The sequence below is a fragment of the Terrapene carolina genome, unplaced genomic scaffold (assembly GCF_002925995.2).
Source record: "Terrapene carolina triunguis isolate 2854851 unplaced genomic scaffold, T_m_triunguis-2.0 Scaffold34413, whole genome shotgun sequence".
Taxonomy (NCBI): Eukaryota; Metazoa; Chordata; order Testudines; family Emydidae; genus Terrapene; species Terrapene triunguis.
The window spans coordinates 1-20,057 of record NW_020698764.1 but is presented as its reverse complement, the minus strand read 5'-3'; the positions used below and the strand labels follow the sequence as shown (position 1 = coordinate 20,057).

Genomic DNA, 20,057 nt, shown 5'->3' with positions numbered 1-20,057 from the left:
AGCCGAAAAAGCACATCAGATGTCTAACAGCAACTGTGTCTTACAACACAGGCATTCTTTCCTGCCACAGTTCAGTGTTTGATAAATTGCAGAGCTATCCATCTCGCAGCACATTAACGTCTGATACACACATCTGAGTAACTCACATGGATCTTATACACACTGGACTCAGAACCTGGCCAACTACAACCACACTTAAACACCGTTGCAGCTAGCAAGGTTCTAACAATGCTTCTCTGACCAGGGAGGACAGTAATTCTTCTCTTGAGAAATGTGCTAGCCAAACCATTTTTAGGCTAGATTCCCCAAGCATGGTTCTAACACATCACTCTCACCAAAAAGCCCTCTCCTCACTATCAGGGAAGCTGCGTTAGAGTCTTGCTAGCACCAGCAGTGTTTAAACAGGATCTGGTCTTGCTTTTGTGGAGGGAACCATGCCATGACACAGAGCTGTGTTACAGACATGCACAGACCAGGGCCAGGTCCTCCACCACAATAAAGTTCCTTTACACTGCTCAAAACAGCTCTAAAGTCACCATAACCAGCCTCTTGAGGATTCCCATTGTGAAGGGGGATCTTTGGGTGATGTAGAGCATGAGGTGGGGAGCCAAGGAGAAGGGACATGGCCTATACATCCCTATGTCACTATCCTGTCAACGAGAACAGCTTCTTGATGGCATGGGCATTTAGTGTAGAATGGCCCTCCTGCTGCTCTGATATGTGCCAGGAGCTAGCCTGGCAGCTGGCTGATGCCAAGATTAAATGTGGCTTAAAGTCACTTTTGCACTGGCCTTGCTGCGAACAGCTCAGGATTTGGGTCCAGGGCTTTAGCTTTATTCCATAATATGTGGTTACATGGCTTGGTCTCCTCCACAGAGTCAAAGCTGTTTGAACGTGGCCAGGGCACTACAATGTTATAACACAGGGAAATCTGTAGCAGAGGTGGGAATCCATATGGTTCTAGACAGGCAACCCATTACACGGTGCAGCTAATTCACAGGCCAAGACTGGGATGATTCTTCCTTTCATTATACTAGGCCTGCCTGGGGAGAGGAACCTCTTCCAGATATTTGCTATCAGTACAAGCAGTCAGACAGTATGGTGTTAGTTACTGCTGTGCTGTTCTTATCAGTGCCCTACATAACTGGCCTTTGGCTGCTCCTGCTGGATCACTTGCTGGGATGCTCCTGTGCTTTTGGTAGCTGTACAGGTTGCTCCTTTCTGGGATCTCTCCCTTGGTCACTTGTGCCAGGGAACTGGCTGCTCCTGCTATCCAAACTCTTTGCGTTGTCCCTGGCATTATCCTTTGGTTTTCATTGCACAGAATGGATTAGCATCATGCAACACATCAGTTTGCATTAATGCTCTTGTCCACCACATACCTGCCATGATCTGATTTTCACTGGGTCTCCCAGAGTGCTTATCAAGTTTGGCTCCCTGGTGTGCGGGACATCGTGTTCCTCCAGTTTCTTTAGCCAGTCTTCACATAGTGCTGTGCGGTATTGGCCCTGCCAAGGGAAGCAACGTTCCATCAGCTAGACACTAGTGTGAACTATGCATTGGCGTGATTTGCTTTTAAAATCAACCCTCTGACTGCTGTTCATGTTCAAATCCAGCTCCATGGCTCAGCCTAACCTCTTTAACAGACCAGGGGGAAACTTGAGGTCCATTTGCCTGGTTGCTGCACGCGTGCTCCATGGCACAGCCTCTACAGGGTTTAGACTTGCTGGTGACATCCTTCAAATTGCATCAGAAATCTTCCCTCTTTAAGGGCCAAACATAGAGAATATGGTTTTGGGAACCCCACAGGCGGTCTGATTACTAGCTGAATTGGATAACTGTAGTGAGCCTGACAGTTCTTGGGCACCAGACCGAGTTCTGTGCTGTAACACTAGCACAAACTCTTCAACTTCAATGCAACTGCCTTGGCATCATTGAGAGCTGAATTTGTCCCAGTGATCTGCTTTTCCCTTCAGCTTTTGGAAGCTGATCTACCAACAAAGAAGAGAGGCTGAATTCTAGACCCTGGGATTAAGAGAGGTGGAAAGCTGTACTCAGCTCCTTCAAAGAAAGAGCTCCTGTTATCTGCTTACTGTGAAAGGGCCCAGGTATGCCACGAAGCCAGCTGAAATCAGCACATCTCCTGCGATATTGTTGATCATATAATCCAGGTTCTGGACTGTGTCCTGCCAGCGCACCTTCTCATCTGCCAGGCCATTAATTAACTGGAATAACCACACACATCAGATCACCAGCCAGCTTTCTCATAGCACATTCCTATGGCCCACATCCCTACGAGGGGTGCCCTAGCTGTGCCACAGCTCCAACGACTCTTTTAAACTATGATCAGCCACAATGGCCCCCCAGGCACTGCATATCGCCAGGGCTTAGTGACGCTCTCGTCATGCCCCTGGCCTATCTCAGGCACACCCTCCACACTGGGGCTGGGACGGGAGTGGGGGAAGACAGCTTTGTCACCCAGGGATTCTCCCACACCAGAGCAATCGGCAGCTGGGTGTTTAAACCAGCTTCCTAACTCCTTTGTGTTGTCACAGTTGGGGCCAGGATCTGGCCCAGTGGGTCTATCCTGTTACTGGTATGAGCTGTGTGGCAGAAAATGCCATTAGAAGCAGCATGTAGAGATGAGACTTTTATTGTTAGCCCCATGAGCCTCCAAGCAGCATGTCTCATTACTAGTAAGGAATATGCCAAAAGCATGTTTGCCATGGAATTGATGTCGGAATTTGGCTCCATCCTTCACCTTGTCAGCCCGGCCCAGCCTCTGCTCACACAGCTCACACTTCATCTCCAGTTCCTCCTTCTTGGCGATGCAGCTCCTGTACTTGGCCTGCAGGGTGGCAATGCCATCCTCCACTTCTCTCAGGCGGTCCTTGGCTTCATCAAGGATCTTCTGAGTGACCTGCAGGTCCTCTTCTGCCTCCCGCAAGGCTTGCTGTGAAAATAGAAGATGCATTGGAACTCCAGATCAGACTTCCACCAAGGGAGAGGGCTTAGAGCTGGACTATATTCATAAGAAACTACCTAGGCTATTCATGCTATGCAGTCAGAATTCAGCACCCCCACCCCTGAATGCTACTGCTTTCCCACTATCCCATCTCCAAGGTACCGTGGGCCTTGGCTTATCCAACCCATAGCTTAATTCATCACTGCCTTGGCCAAGCTACTTGGGCTAATAGGGTGTTTAACATTAAGAACCTACTTTAGTGTTTAGGCACCCAAATAAACAGCCTGAGGTTCAAAGATGCTGAGCATTCCCAGGTGTCTCTGAAACCACTGGGGGAAAGAGCTGGGGGCCCAATATCTTTCAGGGTCAGGTCTATCAAGATTAACCACTGGCTGCTAGGAACCTGATTTGCTGTTAGTAGTAGCAGCCACAGACGTGAGTTAAGCACTGTTATTTACTGTTATCCCCCCCCCCCCCAAATCCTGACTCTGCAGAGAAAACAGACTATACACAATGGTGACAAATAGACGTTTGGGGAGCTCTAACCAGGAAACACAGCACTAAGACCTCTCCAAGGGCAATAAGGTGCTTGAAAATGATAGTATTCCACAGGAACTAAAATAATAATAATACAACGGTAGCACTTTCCATGTTCAAAACACTACACAAATATCAACTAATCACTCCTCAAACTCCCCTAGAGACAGGTGAATATTATTGCCCCTTGATATATAGGGAAACTGAAGCAGATACATGGTGACTTGCCCAAGCTCACAAAAGAATTGCTGTCTGAGCCAGGATTAGAATTAAAGTTTAACCCCCTAGACCACAATTGTCTCTAAACCACAGACTTACATTTTACCTTCTGTACAAAAAATCCAGTGACAAATATGGCATCTAAACTTTCCCCCGCATCGCACAAGGGCCCTGTGCCCTTACCCCCTTCTAGAGTGCATGTGCTGAGGAGGGGAAGGTAGGCCCTCTGTGGGAACACAGCAAAGTCTGCCTCGCCACCAAACACTTAATCATAAAATGCAATAGTCTAAACCCACATCAACTCTTTACCCCTGAAAAAAGCCACCAGCTGGTTCTTACAGCTAGAGGGAGACATGGGCCAGCTCCTCAGCTGCTGTAAATCAGAGCTACGCAGAGCTACACCAGCTGAGGATCCAGCTTAGACACTCTTGGATCATTGCTTGACAACCTCCAAAGGGGTGGAACTTGGGATGGGGGAGGGGGGCAAAGTTTCTGGAGTAACCTTGCAAACTCTCTAGCTGGCCTAGACGTGTAATTATTTTGACAAGCAAATGAAAGATCACTGGTGTTCTTCGCTGCCATCACAGGAGGATGGAGGAGTAGATTTGTGCGGCGATGCGATGATTTTATAACTTTTTTTCAATTCCCATCCAACTACCTGCTCAGTCTCCAGATGGCTACTGCAGCTAGGGTGACCAGATGTCCCGATTTTATAGGGACAGTCCCGATTTTTGGGGCTTTTTCTTATATAGGCTCCTATTACCCCCCACCCCCGTCCTGATTTTTCACATTTGCTGTCTGGTCACCCTAACTGCAGCCCACAAGCCAAGTAGTAAAGCAGGATTCAGGGGCTACCTCCTCAGTGGGTGTAAATCAGCACTGCTCTGACTTCAGTGGAGCCATGTTGATTGACACCCAGCTGAGGAGCTGGCCCGGGTTGCATTCCCCTTCCTCCCTGCCCCCCACCCCCAGTAGAGAGCATTAAGTTAAAATACAAGTGGGATATGGGGAGCTCCTCTAAATACAGTTTGCACTGGTCAAAGTATTAGTTTTGGGGATGTTTGGGATAAGGGATTTTGCTGGGATTGCTATATTCCTCCAGAGGGCCTGTTCTGGGCTAACATTTCATACCTGGTTCCCCGCGCTTGGGCTCAGACTCTTTGTTCTGTTCATTTTTAAATACTCTCTGGTCTCTCCCACGTGGCTGGCAGTTTTCACTACCTCCCACCAGGAAGGGCTGTAAGTCCCATTCACTTTAATGGAAAAGCCACACCCCTGAGCAATGCAGATTCACTGACCTAAACGCTGGTGTAGACAGCGCTATGTGGCTCAGAGGACTTCTCCTGTCAACACAGCTACCGCCTCTCAGGGAGCTGGAGTACCTCCACCCATCAGCATATGTAGCATCTTCACTACACTCTACAGCAGCACAGCTGCAGGGGTACAGCGCTGTAAATGTAAGCAAGCCCTTATTCCAGGCTCACCAGGTGCCATGTACCCCAGTGTGTCACACACAAGCAATGCTCTTACCCGCTTTGGTTCCACTCCTTTGGCCACAAAGTGGTATTTGTGCATGGCACGCACCCACTGGCAGATGGAGGTGCAGGCTTTGGACACTTTGGCTATGGCTGCTGGTTGAAACTCCTCGTTGTCAATATACGGCTGGATGGCTTTAATTACTGAATCTGCAATGTTGTCCTGGAAGGAATGATGGGGGGGGGGGGAGTGAGAGATGGTGAGCAAAGGGCTGAGAGCATTAGGGGGCCAGTGGGAGATCTCGCAGTGAGAGAGTGAAGGGCTTAGAGTGCTATGAGCATGACAGTGTGAAATCCCATGCTGCTGTTGTGTGAAACAGTCTGTGTGCTGCCCCTCTTTCCATGCTGGTGCCCTTCCCTCACTTATTATTTGGATGAAGGTGAATCAGTCTTTGTTTATTCAGTCTTTGTGGCTGCAGAAAAATAATCTTGTGGTTAAGCAGGTTTTTGTAGAACAGGAAAATCTGGCTAAAATAATTGTGTTTCTCTTTATCTTTGTGTTATCCTAGTCCTGATCACAAGCCCTGTAAGTGAATGTCTTTCCTTGCTATGTCGGGTACTAAATGCAGGCCAGTTCAAACAGGGCTGCAAGCATCTCCCGTATCCTCAGACACAGTCCTCACTGACCTTTCTTCACCCTCTAATTCCCGCATTCCTGCCAGACCACAGCAAGTGCTACAGTTATCCTCCCACCAGGAAAGGGAACACATGGACTCCTATTATGTCACTGCTGCTGATTGAACCAGCTAACCAGAAACCTGGGGGTAGTGAGCAGATAATCATCCTCCTGCTAGACCCCAAGAAAGCTATGGAATCTCAGCTCCACTTGCTATGTAGTGAGAGGTCCAAGACTGCTTGTGAGCCCGGACTTCCCAAGCACTGCAGCCACTGGGTTCTGGGCTGGACAGTTATGCTTCTGTGGTGTTGCTGACACTTAAGAGCTTTACAAAATAAATTGTTGCAGCACAGAGGCATGATGGCTCCTTGTTCATCTCTGTAGCGGGGTGGTCTCCTGCTCCTGCCCTGAAGGGCTTAAAACAGCCCTGGGAGAGGGCTGTGGCAGGGGAAAAGCTGGGCTGAGTGGGGAAGCAGCCACAGCCTGGCCTCGCCCCAATCAGGCACAGCTGGCCATATAAAAGGCTGTGAGCCAGGGAGGGGAGGACCTGGCTGTCTGGGAACTGAAAGATACTGGAGTAGAGCAGTGCTGGGGAACTCCTGCTTGGAAAACCCCCATGCTGCAGGCCTTGTCTAAGGCCAAATAGGTACTGGGGGTGCAGCCTGGGGGTAGGCGGAGGCAGCAGGTTCAAACTCCCCTTGCTGATGATGAGTGGTTTATAGACTGCAGTCTGCCCCAGTGTGCTGGGGCTAGATGAGGACTGGCAGTGAACACTGAGGCAAGGTGGGGATAGAGGGTGGGGATTCCCCTGGGAGGGGAGCCCAGAGAGTGGGGGTACTGCCAGGAGGCAGCACCCAAGCTAAAGGGGCACTGGGGTCTGGGAGGGACACAGGGGCCAGCGACAAGTGGGACATTGGCCTGCAGAGGGTGCCCCAAAGGCTGGACAAGCTAATTCCCTGGATGACCTGCAGGAGGTGCTGCAGGATGAGTCCTGCATCGCTACAATCTCCTTGTGCAAGACTAGGGAACCACCTTTCTAGAACTGCAGTTGTGTGTGCTCCAACGCTGCTCCTGAGCAAGGCAAGGAGAGAATCAGAAGGGGGAAATTTATTATGTCTTTAATAATTTCTTGTTGCCCAAGGTGATCAAACAACAAAACCATGCAAGAACCACTGATTATCTAGCAAAAGTGAATCCCCACCCTAGGCCATGTACCCTAGCATCCCCTTCACACTCCTTAAAATGTACTGCCCTTAGTGGCTTCTGGGCTGAAAGTTGGCTCCAATTATCTGTTTCTGGCATAATACCATCACCCATAACATCAGCTCATTACCTGTAGGCCTAGCACATCCCTTCTCACTTTTGGGGCACTCAAGGGTGGACAGATCCCTGAATTCCAATTACATGACCATCCTTCTGCCATTACTTACCTTATCAAATTTAAACAGGCTTTCCAGGAACTTCCCTGGGTCCTGAAGAAGGCCCTTGCCCGGCTCCCAGTAGTCATCCACCTTAGAGCCTGGCTTGTCTCCAGCCACTTTCTTGGGCTTGATTCCTTTCATAATACAGACAGCTTCAATCACCATCTTCACCCCAAGGGGAGGTCTCTGCATAGCTCGCACCTAGAAAAAATAAGTGTCCGTGTAAGACGGGGAGTTGGTCAACACAGCCCTTAACCTGATTTTCTGCACTGCAGATTGGCAACTATTGCATGCCAAAAATAGATGGTGCTGATGCCACATAAGGGCTGAGCAATTAAGCACTAGGAGCTTTAACTCTGTCTCCTTGTGTGTAGGCCTAAAAAGGTGGTCTCTGTTTATATGGTCCCTGTGTTTGAAGAAGGGTCTTCTTCACAGGGGTGGTGAGGGTCCCTTCATGGCACCAATGTGGAGATGTAACTCCTTCCCTTAGCACTAGGGAACACCAGTTTGCCCAGCCCAGCTTTTGACACAGGAAGGGGACTGAATCCTGTATTATTGTCATATACTATCCAAAGTGGAATTTCTTACCACAACCTTCCATACAGTGCATGTAGAGGGGTGGAGAAACTTGCCCAAGGCCACAGAGTCAGTCAGTGGCACAGCCAGGAACCACATCCAGGGAAACACCAAGTTCTCTGTTCAGATTGCCAGACACCACTTCCCCCATGATGGTGAACTTTACAATGTCCCTTTAAATCTGGGTTTGCTGATTCTCAACAGTGTAAGAGTTGATTGTCTCTGTTTTTACTCACGAAAGCTTATGCCCAAATAAATCTGTTAGTCTTTAAGGTGCCACCAGATTCCTTGCTGTTTTTGTAGATACAGACTAACACGGCTACCCCCTGATACTTGTCTGTATCACTGTTATAGCCATTCCCCCAACTCAGGATCTCTCACCCATGTGCTGACTTGTGTTTAACATACAAGCAGATTTTATGCCATGCATACTGGTCATTCGTACACTCTGTAAAATAGCGACGTGAGGCACATGATATCACTAGCTAGTGATCTCAGTGGTGTGTGAGGTGGGATATAATCTAACTACTGCCTATACCTAATCAGAACCTTAGCATGCATGTTATGATTTCTTACCCCTATGTAATTATCCTTCCTTTTTATTCAGGCTACACAGTCTGTCTTACAGGGTTTGGGGTTTCTGCTTTGTCATTCTTTCAGTGCTAAGGCCATGAGCAAAATTATTACTGAATACAATGATTGGTAAAGCATCTCACCTGAACCAGCAGGTGTGGCTTCTGATCCAGGAGAGGGGGTTGGGGGCTCTCATGGCTACAGGTGAAATCAGCATGATTGATGAGGAAAGACTCATTTAAGTGAGGCCTTCAAATGCTGGTAGATTTAAGTAGGAACGATAGTGCTGGTGAGTATTACCAGGAGCCTGTCCTTGATCCTTTGGGATGGGTATCTCTCCACTTTCCTTAGGGCTGTAAATGCTACTGCGCGGTAGCTACATGATCTGCCTTCATTAGAAAACCCCTGGATCCCACACAGACCTGGTGTGTTCAGATGGGTTCAGCCAATAGGCCTGAGACAATGGGCAGTGAGGGTGGGTTCACTGCTTGACTCCCTGGGTTTTCCTATTGATCTCTTGCTGCCCTGGTGGGGGGGTTGGTTAGCTGGAAGATGTGCCCTGAACTCAGGGCTTTGTCTTCAGAGCTGGAGAAGAGACTGATTGGAGTCCTCCCCGGAGCTGAAGCCAGAGAGTGCTGCACAGGGTAGATCTGGTGGCTGCTGAGCAGAGCTGTGGGAGTGTTGTGCCTCCATGGGGGGACAACAGAAATACACCATGTCTTTTGTTTTTTTTCAGCATTAACTACTCTTGCCATGTTCACCCGGAGACGCTCCAGGGGCTTCTTACTGGACACGGTCAACAGAGGGGCAGAGTTCGTGGAGACCCTGAAGACTGTCTACCCCATGGCTGATGCCCTTCACGAGAAGGACTTTGACTGGCTCTTTGACTGTCCCGAGACGGAGCAGTTCCTTGAGTGGTTCTGTAACACAGTGGGGGAGGAAAACGTACTGAGTCCTGGGGAAGTGGAAGCCTATCAGACCCTGCTCAGTTCAGGGAAGCCTATTCTGGAAGGTGAAGCCCTAGAGCAGGTGCTGCAAACCTGCCGCCAATGCCCGCAGCTGAAGGGTGCCATGTCAGAGGATGAGGCTCTGCCCCTAGAGGCACTGGAGCGAGAGGCACAGGCATTGCATAGCCATAGAGCCTGCCAGCTGCGACGGCGCAACAAGCTCCAGATCCGTGCAGCTAGCCTGAAGCAGGAGCTGTGCCACTTGGCAGACAAGGAAAGGAAGGTGGGCCGGGTGCTGAGGAAGGCCCAGCTGGACTTAGAGATGGAGAATGCTCAAACCAACAGTGTTCTGAGCCAGGTCTGCAAGGCAGCAAACCAGCTGGCGGAGTGGTACAGGGAAGCTGGGAATGGGAGGCTTCTGGTGCTGATGTCTGAAGCAGATCTGGGGCACTACATGGAGCTGGAGGAGCTGGCCACAAGGGCTTTAGTGGCATTCATCCAGAAGGCACTGCCAGGCACCACCCAGGCTCCAGATGCTGAGGGGGCAGGCTTACAGAGAGTGAAGAGACAGGGAAGCTCCCAAGCAAAGCCGGATACTCAGGCCCTGGCAGGGTTAGCTCAGACTGTGCTGCCAGAGAACATTGGGAGTCTCAATGAGTGTGAGGCGGATCCCAAAGTGGGTGTAGAGACCCAGGAGGAACTGGTCAGGGAGACAGTGGCAGGGGTCCCCCAGAAATCCTTGCCAGAAGAGGACAACCGCTCCAAAGCAGAGGTTGCGGGTGTGGAAGCCCTATATGGTCAGGACAGCTGCCAGGAAATGATGAAGGGACTAGCAGAAGCTGCCCACATAATGCTATTGGAGAGCATGGGGGGTCCTGAAGCCAAGCTCTTAGAGAGCCTAGGCAGCTACCAGGAGGAGCTGGAGCGCATGGCACTGGCTTACATCTGCAGCCAGAAAGAGCTAATCACCACCTCAGCAGAAGTTGACGGTATCTGGGCTGGACTGCAGTGGGCAGAGAGGGCCCTGAAGAGCAGCAAAGAGAACAAGGTAGGGGTCTTCTCCTCTCTCCCTGCTCCTGTCCTCCACCATTCCAGTAGCAGTGGCACATGGGCTGTGGGAAAGCCTCTGATTTAGGTGTGGGTAGGAGCCAGTATATATTACAAGGGGAGATAAAGCTCCACCCAGGACTGCTTCTGCAGAGTTCAGGAAGACCTTTCATATCTGTGAGTGCATGTCTCTTGGTTGTGCTCTGCTTTGCAGATGGTGGAGGATGAGCTCAGCCTTCACATAGCCACCTTCCAGGAGCAGCTGTGTGCCCTCCAAAGTGACATAGACCAGACCCAAACCCAACACCTTGTGCCCCTCCTTCAGGCCACTGCTCACCTCCTTCACTTGCCTGTCCTGCGTGCAGAGCTCGATGGGGAAGCAGTTCACCTTGGGTATACCACCTTGAAGCAGGAAGAGGTTGCGGGGCAGCTGATGGCCCAGCATAGCCGCCTGGAGCTGCTGGGGCTGCAAATGAAGCTGGAGAAGAAGGAGCAGCAGCAGGTGGGGACCTGTCTGGAAAAGATGTTAGCTGCCCTGCAGGAAGCCAGTGCCAATCTACAAGGGCGGCTCGCCTGCTTTGAGGATTCCAGCCTGTACATCAAGATCTGTCCACGCACTCTGATAGATCCCAGTGATGTCACCACCATATGGTAAAAATGGCTTTGCCTTGGAGTTGGGGAGGAGGCGTGATGCCCATCAGTGGGGGAGTAAGTCATAAATTATTAGAGACCTGGAGATGCTGCCATATGAAGAAATGTTTAGAAAACAGAAGGAGAAGAGGGGAGTATGATGGATCCAAAATAATGAATAGTCTAGAAAAGGCAAATCTATTGCTTCCTTTTCCCCTCTCATAATACAAGGCGAAGGGCCAGAAACTGGGTAGATAAGCTTCTTGTTTGACTTACCAGTCTTACAAAATGAAACTGTTCCTCTGCCAGGTTTGCACCAAAAATAGTCTCTAGCACCAATGATGCAGACATTTCAGCCAGATAGATGCAGAGCTGTGGGCATAGGGAGGAGCATGGACCTTCCACACCCATCTCCCTCCCTATGCATCAACAAGGGCATATGTTCAGCCATGCTCCAGGCAGTGGGTACTACAGCTATTTGGAACCCCTTTGCTGACACAGAAACTTCCTCTGTGGGCAGATAACCTGGTAATGGACAGTTGAAGTCTATGAAGCACCTGGTGAGGACTACTTAGTGACAAGACAATGGAGTGGATGGACCATGGTTCCGATCCAGTCTGGCAATCTCTAGGTGTGTGCCTGATTTCTTTTCATGGGCATTGAGAGATTGCACGTCCCCATTGAGATGAATGGGAGCAGCTCACTCGAAGCTGCTATCTTCTCGGTCTAGAGGTTCAGGCAGACCCTACTGCATCTGGGCACTCTCCTATTCACAACCATTAGAGCTAGTCACACTCTTTAAATGAAGGCTTAAATTCTGCAAAATCTGATGGGCTCCCAGAGATGTGGGGGTGCTAGCTCCATCCAGTCCCTAAGGGAATCATTGCTCCTTAGCTCTGGCTGTTGCCCTCACTCTGTGTTGTCTTTTTCCCCCTCTCTCAGGCTCTGGGAGATGCTGGAGAAGCAGGGCCAGGAGAAGCAACTCTTCCGCACCTACGAGACACTGGCAAGCCGTGGCTCGCGCCTGCGCCAGGAGCAGAGGATGCTGGAGGTGCAGCTTGCAGTGTCCCCAGCCCAGCTCCCCATGCTGGAGTCTGATGATGAGATGCTCTATAAGATGATGTATAGTGACTCCAATCAACTACTGCTGAATGCCCAGGTGTGCAAGGACCCCCAACCCCTGGGGTGGTGTCATCACTTGCTTTTCTTCTCCACATGGTCTCTCTGGAGGCCTTCTAAAATCATGTGACCTTGCCAGCCAATCAGCAGCCATGGGTCATGTTGCAGAGGTATCTGTATTTTGCCTGCAGCATCCCCTTTGGATTATAGGGGATCCTGATAGGCTGGTGTGGAGCTGCTTTCTCCTTCAGCTCCATGATTCATTAATGTAATGGCAGGAGGATTTTCCTTTCCTACACTTCCACAACACGGTTGTTTGGATTTTTCCCCATTCCCTGCAGGAGCTGGCTGAGCCTATGGAGCAACTCTGTGCCACACAGGCCAAACTCTATCAGATGTTGATGGACCTCCTGAGTGACTTGAAGGCCAAACGGAAATCCCTGCAGACCCACTTCCAGCGAACGGAGCGCAATCTCTATGTGCACTTCTTCCATAATGCCAACCGGCTGAGGGAGGTGGTGCAGCAGCTGGAGACACAGGCCTTAGCCTTCTCCTAGGGCTCAGCAATGGAACAACTCCACCCAGCACCCAAGGGAGCAGGTTGAGGAGATTTTTGCTGCCTGTTCTGGAAGTGTTTGCCCTAAAGGGTGGAGAATCGCAGAGATCCTTGCTATACTGATAAGTTACATATTACTTTGTCCTGTCCTCCTCCTCACAGTAAAAAGATCAAATCCCTCCCCCCCCCATGAGGCTTGTACCTGGGGTTGACACTGGGGTGGAAACCTGCCCCTACCATGTATAAAATCTGTGTCACTGAGGGTGGGTGGGTTTCTCATGGTGCACAGGCCACTGTGAAGAGAAGTTAACGCTCTTCCATGATTCACAGTGGGAAACCTCACAGAACTCTGCATTATGCCCACGGAGGCTGAGGGGTAGGAAGGGGAGTGCACTGTGTAGGCAGACCAGGGGAGGGGTGAGTGCCTGGAATTCTACACTCCTCACCCAGTGCGGTGGGCTAGAGCTGGCTGGAAGGATGGTGTGAGTGGGGCAGCAGTGGACAGGTAAAAAATAAAGGCATGTTTCATGGTATTTTTCCGAATGAGATATTGATTCATAATCATAGGGCAGGGGCATGTGTGCATCTGTCTCTGTCCTTTCTGGTTCCATCTGTCTCATCTCGCCTGCTGCTCCAAACCCAACCCTGTGAAGGAAAAGGGGAGCTTGTTTTCCAAGGCCATCTGCTAAAGACCTCCTTCCTGTACTGCTCCAGAGCTGAAATGTGTGGCTTAGCTCAGAGCTTTTTTGACGGTGGGCTTGCTTGGCACTGCTCACCTACTGAAATCAGGAACGGGCCTCCTTTCTTCGTGGTTAACTCTAAAGCAAAGACACTTATTAAATTCCATTAAACCACGCTAATTCTGTTCACTTCCTCCCTTTTTTAAAAAGATATTTAGTGTCCAGCCTCTCAAGCCTGCATCTACACTGAAGTCCTCTCTGGCCAGAGAAGAGAGAGAGCTCCTGTAGCAGCAGTGCAAGCTACATTAAGCTGCCCTGCCATTAAACCTCCAAACCTGATCTAACCAGCCTATTATACCATGATGGTGTGGACAGTTGGCATCTGCTCACAATAACACATCATCCCTGGTGTCCTATAGACAGCCTAAAAATACTGAAGGCAGACCAGCTAGCTGCATGTGCTGGCTAGGAGTGAGAGGACTGTGACTAAAGCTGTTATTTAATAGTCTGCATCTAGATTGTGCAAGTGATTGGACTGTTTAAGAGCCAGTTCTCCCTGCTGAGATAAGACCACTTGGATGTGTACAGGTAGCCAAAGCTATATGGCTGTTCATCACTTGCCTTAGGGGGTCAGGGGCTGCTGCTTGTCATGATGGTTAGAGATATCAGGGATGGTCAAGATAATACTTAGTCCTGCCATGAGTGCAGGGCACTGGACTAGATGACCTCTCGAGGTCCCTTCCAAAGTCCTATGATTCTCTGTGGATGCTGGTCCAGTTCCTAATGTCATTAGCTCACTTAGATCCATTTCGCAAAGCCACTAAAATGCTTTCACCTGGTAGCCAACTCTTTGATCACTGTTTGCCTGGGCAGGTTTTGAAATGGTGACTTCAATGTGACTGCTCCAAATCCCATTGTTAAGGCCCTACCAAATTCATGGCCCTGAAAAATGCGTCACGGACTGTGAAATCTGATATCTTCCCACCCCCGTGAAATCTGGTCCGTTGTCTGCTTTTACCCTATATTATACAGATTTAACGGGGGAGACCAGTGTTTCTCAAATTGGGGGTCCTGACGCAAAAGAGTTTTAGGGGGGGTTGTGGTATTGCCACCCTTACTTCTGCACTGCCTTCAGAGCTGGGTGGCTGGAGAGCAGAGTAGCAGCGCAGAAGTAAGGGTGGAAATATTTTTCCATACCACTCTTACTTCTGCGCTGCGGCTTTCAGAGCTGGGTGGCCAGAGAGTGGCGGCTGCTGACTGAGGGCCCAGCTCTGCAGGCAGCCGTCCAGAAGGATTGGCAATACCATACCATGGCAACCTTACTTCTGTGCTGCTGCTGGTGGCAGCTCTGCCTTCAGAGCTGAGCTCATGGGCAGCAGCCTCCAATCTTTGGCCAGCAGCAGTGCAGAAGTAAGGGTAGCAGTACCGCAACCCCTCCTACAATAACCTTGTGACCCGCCCACAACTCCTTTTTGGGTCAGGACCCCTACAATTACAACACTGTGACACTTCAGATTTAAATAGCTGAAGTCATGAAATTTATGATTTTTAAAATCCTACCACAGTGAAATTGACCAAAATGGACTGTAAATTTGGTAGGGCCCTACCCATTGTTATTCCCCTGGCTCATCTTTTCTAATGATATGGATTCACGTTAGTAAACATTACTGTGAAGCTGCTTGGCGTCTCAGCACGGTAAGGCTCTACAAAAATGTACTTTAAGATTTTTAAAGGACCAGGAATCCTGAATGCTAGAACCCAGTCATGGCTTCAGAAAGGAGATTGCAGATTTGTGCATATGTATGGATTCTCCTGCTAGTGTCCTTTACAGCTATGATGCAGCCTTGCTCCATAACACAGTGCCTAGGGGCACTCGTTGACACAGTGATTCAGAGAAGGCTGCACAAGAAAGACGTACTTACGAAAAGCATTAATTCCCTCCACCTTCTATTACCTCCGTGACATCATTTTTGTTAAGGTTTCTTAGGCTGGCTAGAGCAGCGTCCAGTGCAGGGAGAGCTTCTGCCAGGTCCTTCTGGGCATCGTCTGCAATGGCCTGGGCTGTCTGAGCTTTCACTTTGGCTTTCATCTCTTCGGCCTGCACAGCATTTCGAGTCTCCTCCGCCACGGCCGTGTCCACCTGCAGTGCCAGACACAGACTCAGAACAAGGGCACCGTTTTCCAAAGGCCTGAACTGATGCACCTGCGCTGCTTAGCTCAGGGCCTTGTTTTCATTGACAACATCCAGTGTTTCCGACTACAGTGTGTGTGTGTGATTGATGCCTGATGAAATCTGCACAGGGTACAAGATGAATTCTCCTACTCGAGCATCACAGACTCATAGTGGGATCTGAACGTCAGCATGGGAGTCTATTCTAGTTTGTGCATTGCTGCTAGCAGTACAGATTTTTCAGCTGACATTTATGTCACTGCTCTGTTGATGGATGAGCTGGAAGAGCCTCCAGCTCCCTCTCCCATAGTTGCTGCATTCGCTCTGCAGGCATAAACTGCAGTAAATGCTTATTTTTGGCAGCACAGTGAGCAGACATGAATTGGGACACACCTAAGTGACAGCTCTGAGTAACAAGCTGCTTCTTTTTTAAGTCACTTTTCTGACTGTACCTAGGCTTTTTAACAGCTTCAGTCTTGCATGGTTTAAAAAAACACTTGGGAAGTCCAAGAGGGGAAATGCAATGGAAACAGGGCCTTTCTTATGAGTGGATCAATTAAAGGAAGAGGTGTGGGGAAAATAAATAGATTGAAAATGACTGTCCCACAGGGCCACTATAGATCTAGGCTTGTTTGCAAACTTGAGCAGCTTATTACATGTGATCAGGCTGATTTACCATATCTTGCTGGGTATAGCCTTAGGCAAAATGAGACACAGCCACTTGAGGAGCACCTGTCTCTCTCAAAGAAAGGGAGAGCCACAATTACAGAGCTCAGCATCAATACCGGTCCTCCTGTAGAGGACAACCGTGAATTTCAAGGCTTCTAACTGTAAAGTGCCTGGCTCAGCATGGTTTTTACACATGGTCAAGGTCAAAAACACTTTATATGCTCTGTACCAAGCACTTGGGAATGCACTGATAGAATGCTCAAATGGCTGACTGTGCCCGACAATACACATTCAAATAATAAAGGATGTTTTTAAAAGGAACAGAAAGAATCCTGCTAATGGTATTAGATCATTACTAGACAGAAATGGGAGAATTATCAATAATAATACAGAAAAGGCAGAAGTGTTCAATCAATATTTCTATCTGTATTTGGGGAAAAACAGATGATGCAGTCTCATCATATGGCGATAACACTCTTTCCATTCCACTAGACGCTCTGGAGGATATTAAACAGAACCTACTAAAGATAGACATTTTTAAATCAGTAGGTCCAGATAACTTGTATCCAAGAATTTTAAAAGAGCTGACTGAGGAGCTCGCTGGACCACTAATGGTGATTTTCAGTAAGTCTTGGAGCACTGGGGGATTTCCAGAAGACTAGAAGAAAGCGAATATTGTGCCAATTTTTAAAATGGATAAACAGGATAACCCGGATAGTTATATGCCTGTGAGCCTGACATTGATCCCAGGCAAAATAATTAAGTGGCTGATACAGGACTCGATTAACAAAGAACTAAAGGAGGGTAATATAATTAATGCATATTAACAGGGGTTTATGGAAAATAGATCCTGTCAAATTAACTATCTTTTTTGGATGAGATTAGAAGTTTGGTTGAGAAAAGTAACAGTATTGATGTAATATACTTAGACTTCTGTAAGGTGTTTGACTTGGTACTGCATGACATTTTGATTAAAAAACTAGAATGATACAAAATTAATACGGCACACATTAAATGGATTAAAAACTGGCTAACTGATAGGTCTCAAAATGTAACTGTAAATGGGGAACAGGCAGTGACAGGTCTGTTTCTAATGGAGTCCCACAGGGATCAATTCTTCGCCCTATGTTGTTTAACTTCTTTATCAATGACCTGGAAGAAAACGTAATATCATAGTGATAAATATGCAGATGACACAAAAATTGGGAAAGTATTAAATAGTGAAGAGGCCAGGTCACTGATCCAGAGAGATCTAGATTGCTTGGATACAAATAAACAAATATGCATTTTAATACAGCTAAATATAAATGTATACATCTAGGAACAAAAACGGTAGGCCATATTTACAGGATGGCGGATTCTATCGTGGGAAGCAGTGACTCTGAAAAAGATTTGGGGGTTGTGGTGGATAATCAGCTGAACATGAGCTCCCTGTATGATGCTGTAGTCAAAGGAGTTAATGCGATTCTGGGATGCATAAATAGGGGAATCTCGAGTAGGAGTAGAGAGGTTATTTTACCTCTGTATTTGGCACTGGCGTGACTGCTGCTGAAATATTGTATCAGTTCTGGTGCCCACAATTCAAGAAGGCTGCTGATAAATTGGAGAGGGTTCAGAGAAGAGCCACAAGAATGATTAAAGGATTAGAAAACCTGCCTTATAGTGATAGACTCCAGGAGCTCAATCTATTTATCTTAACAAAGAGAATGTTAAGGGGTGACTCGATCACAGTCTGTAAGTACATACATGGGGAACAAATATTTTAAAATGGGCTCTTCCATCTCGCAGAGAACGGTCTAATGTGATCCAATGGCTGGAAGTTGAAGCTAGACAAACTCAGACTGGAAATAATGTGTACATTTTTAATGGTGAGAGTAATTAATCACTGAAACAATTTACCAAAGGTTGTGGCAATTTTGAAATGAATGCAGGATGTTTTTCTAAAAGCTCTGCTCTAAGAATTATTGTGGGTAAGTTCTCTGGTCTATGCTATATAGAAGTTCAGACTACATGATCACAATAGTCCCTTCTGGCCTTAGAAAAACTCCATACAGTAGGTTCTTTTGCACAGCTTCCCATGTCAATTACACCATGTTACAGGGAGTGGGGAGGGAGAAAGGAGAAGAATCTGTTTTTGAAGTGTAAAATACCCCACCTAACTTCGCCTGTGTCTTCTGCACCATTTGCTGGGGGAAAGGCTGTGTCTCTATATAAGCATCCTGTACCTTTATTTGTTCCATGGTTGCCAGTGTGTCTTTGGCTGCCTCTGCCAGAAGGGGACGTGCTGATTCTAGCTCTTCCTGCATCTTTGCTACATCTTCTGCTGTTCGCAGTAGCTAGAGGAAGCGAGAGCAATTCAGTCCCTTAGGTACCCTGTTCAGTGAATGCCAAGGTAATACGATGCCATAGCTTTTGAGAAGGTGAAGTGAAGGTCAGGAATACTGCCCCCAGGGATGGAATTGGCTGCATGGTGTCTGACAATGAGTGGGTGCTTGCAGGAGGCTCGCGAATGCCCTTTTTAATTAACAATCTTATTGTGAAATAACTTCACAGTATCTGACCGATGGGTCACGTTTTCAGCTCTAGGCACCTAGTGCTGCCTGCAAAATGGGTGCGATCCTGCTACACATATTCACATCTGTGTGGCACTATGAACATTTGTGTGAGCAACTGTCTGTTGCGCAGGTACACAACTTATGTGAAAAGGCCCTTATGAAAATTTGGGAAAACACACCTTGCAAGCAGTATTGCTCTCGGGAGCAGTAGCAATGAGCTGAAGCTGTGGTGGGGGATGTTTCTAGTCCAAATGCTGATCCTATTTTCAAGCCTACAGGACAAACGTGTGCTCGTGAAAGCTCAGAGTCTGCTTCAGGACAGTACAAAGTTTATACACACAGTGGTGGGGCGGGAGGACACAGGGCTAGATACTAGCTACCCCAAACAGCTGCACAGGGAGTGAATGGGAAAGGAAGGCCCCTTTTATGTTCTTCTTTTGTCCTTTCCACACAAAGTAAGCATAGCCAGAATGGATGTGCTTGCACTCCACATGAGCAAGGTAAGGGCACCCACAGTGTTAAACACCATGGCCAGGGGAGAACACACCACGTGTTAGCAAAAGTTTAGTAGTTGCCACAGCTACATGCAGTCCTCCCAGCAACAGCGGAGGCTGCTTTCCTCTCTAGGCAGAATAGCACATGGGCAGTAGCTGTCAGAGGCACACAGCCATGACCCCAGTAATATGGCTCGGGGTTCTCAAAAGGCACATTTGTGTCCTACAGTCATTCAAGTTCTGTTTTCAGTCCAGGTAATTCAGAACCAACTCTAAGCCTTAACACACACCCTTGTATGCATCCTAGATGGGTCACTGGCAGATAGGATTGAACCCAGGGGCCTCTGGATCTAAAAACATGAGCCCCTACTACCTGAGCTGAAGAACCAGCTTAGTGGCTGTAGCAGGCTCATATAACCTCTATGGGGACTAGCCACTAGAGGAGAGGGGGAAAGTCCCACGCTATATTAGCATGAGCTAGATGTAGATGTTTTCTCTCATTGCATAACTATGAGTAAACAGCAGTGTGGCAGCTTGCGGGGTGGGGGATATCACTGCAGGATCTTTAGCTGTAAAGCAGGGCCGGCTCTAACTTTTTTGCTGCCCCAAGCAGCAAAAAAAAGCGCCGCCCCCCGAGCCCCCTCCGCCGAGCGCTGCGCCGCCGGAACACCCCCCGAGCGCCGCGCCGCCCCCCCCCGCCGAGCGCCGCGCCGCCGGAGCCCGCCCCCCCCGCCGAGCGCCGCCGGAA

The 20,057-nt window shown here is 48.6% G+C and overlaps 1 protein-coding gene across 1 annotated transcript in view; it reads right to left on the bottom strand.

The window, feature by feature from the left end:
* LOC112112151 (dynein heavy chain 1, axonemal-like) overlaps window positions 1-18,596 on the bottom strand; it is a gene marked incomplete at both ends in the record, with an annotated part of 41,668 nt that extends 23,072 nt beyond the window's left edge. Inside the window, 7 exons of the mRNA XM_026646207.2 lie at window positions 1,383-1,508; window positions 2,094-2,225; window positions 2,762-2,953; window positions 5,252-5,419; window positions 7,303-7,494; window positions 15,376-15,561; window positions 18,486-18,596. Coding sequence (XP_026501992.2) covers window positions 1,383-1,508; window positions 2,094-2,225; window positions 2,762-2,953; window positions 5,252-5,419; window positions 7,303-7,494; window positions 15,376-15,561; window positions 18,486-18,596 — 1,107 coding nt within the window. The remainder of the gene's footprint in view (window positions 1-1,382; window positions 1,509-2,093; window positions 2,226-2,761; window positions 2,954-5,251; window positions 5,420-7,302; window positions 7,495-15,375; window positions 15,562-18,485) is intronic.
* Between the last annotated feature and the right edge of the window lie 1,461 nt (window positions 18,597-20,057).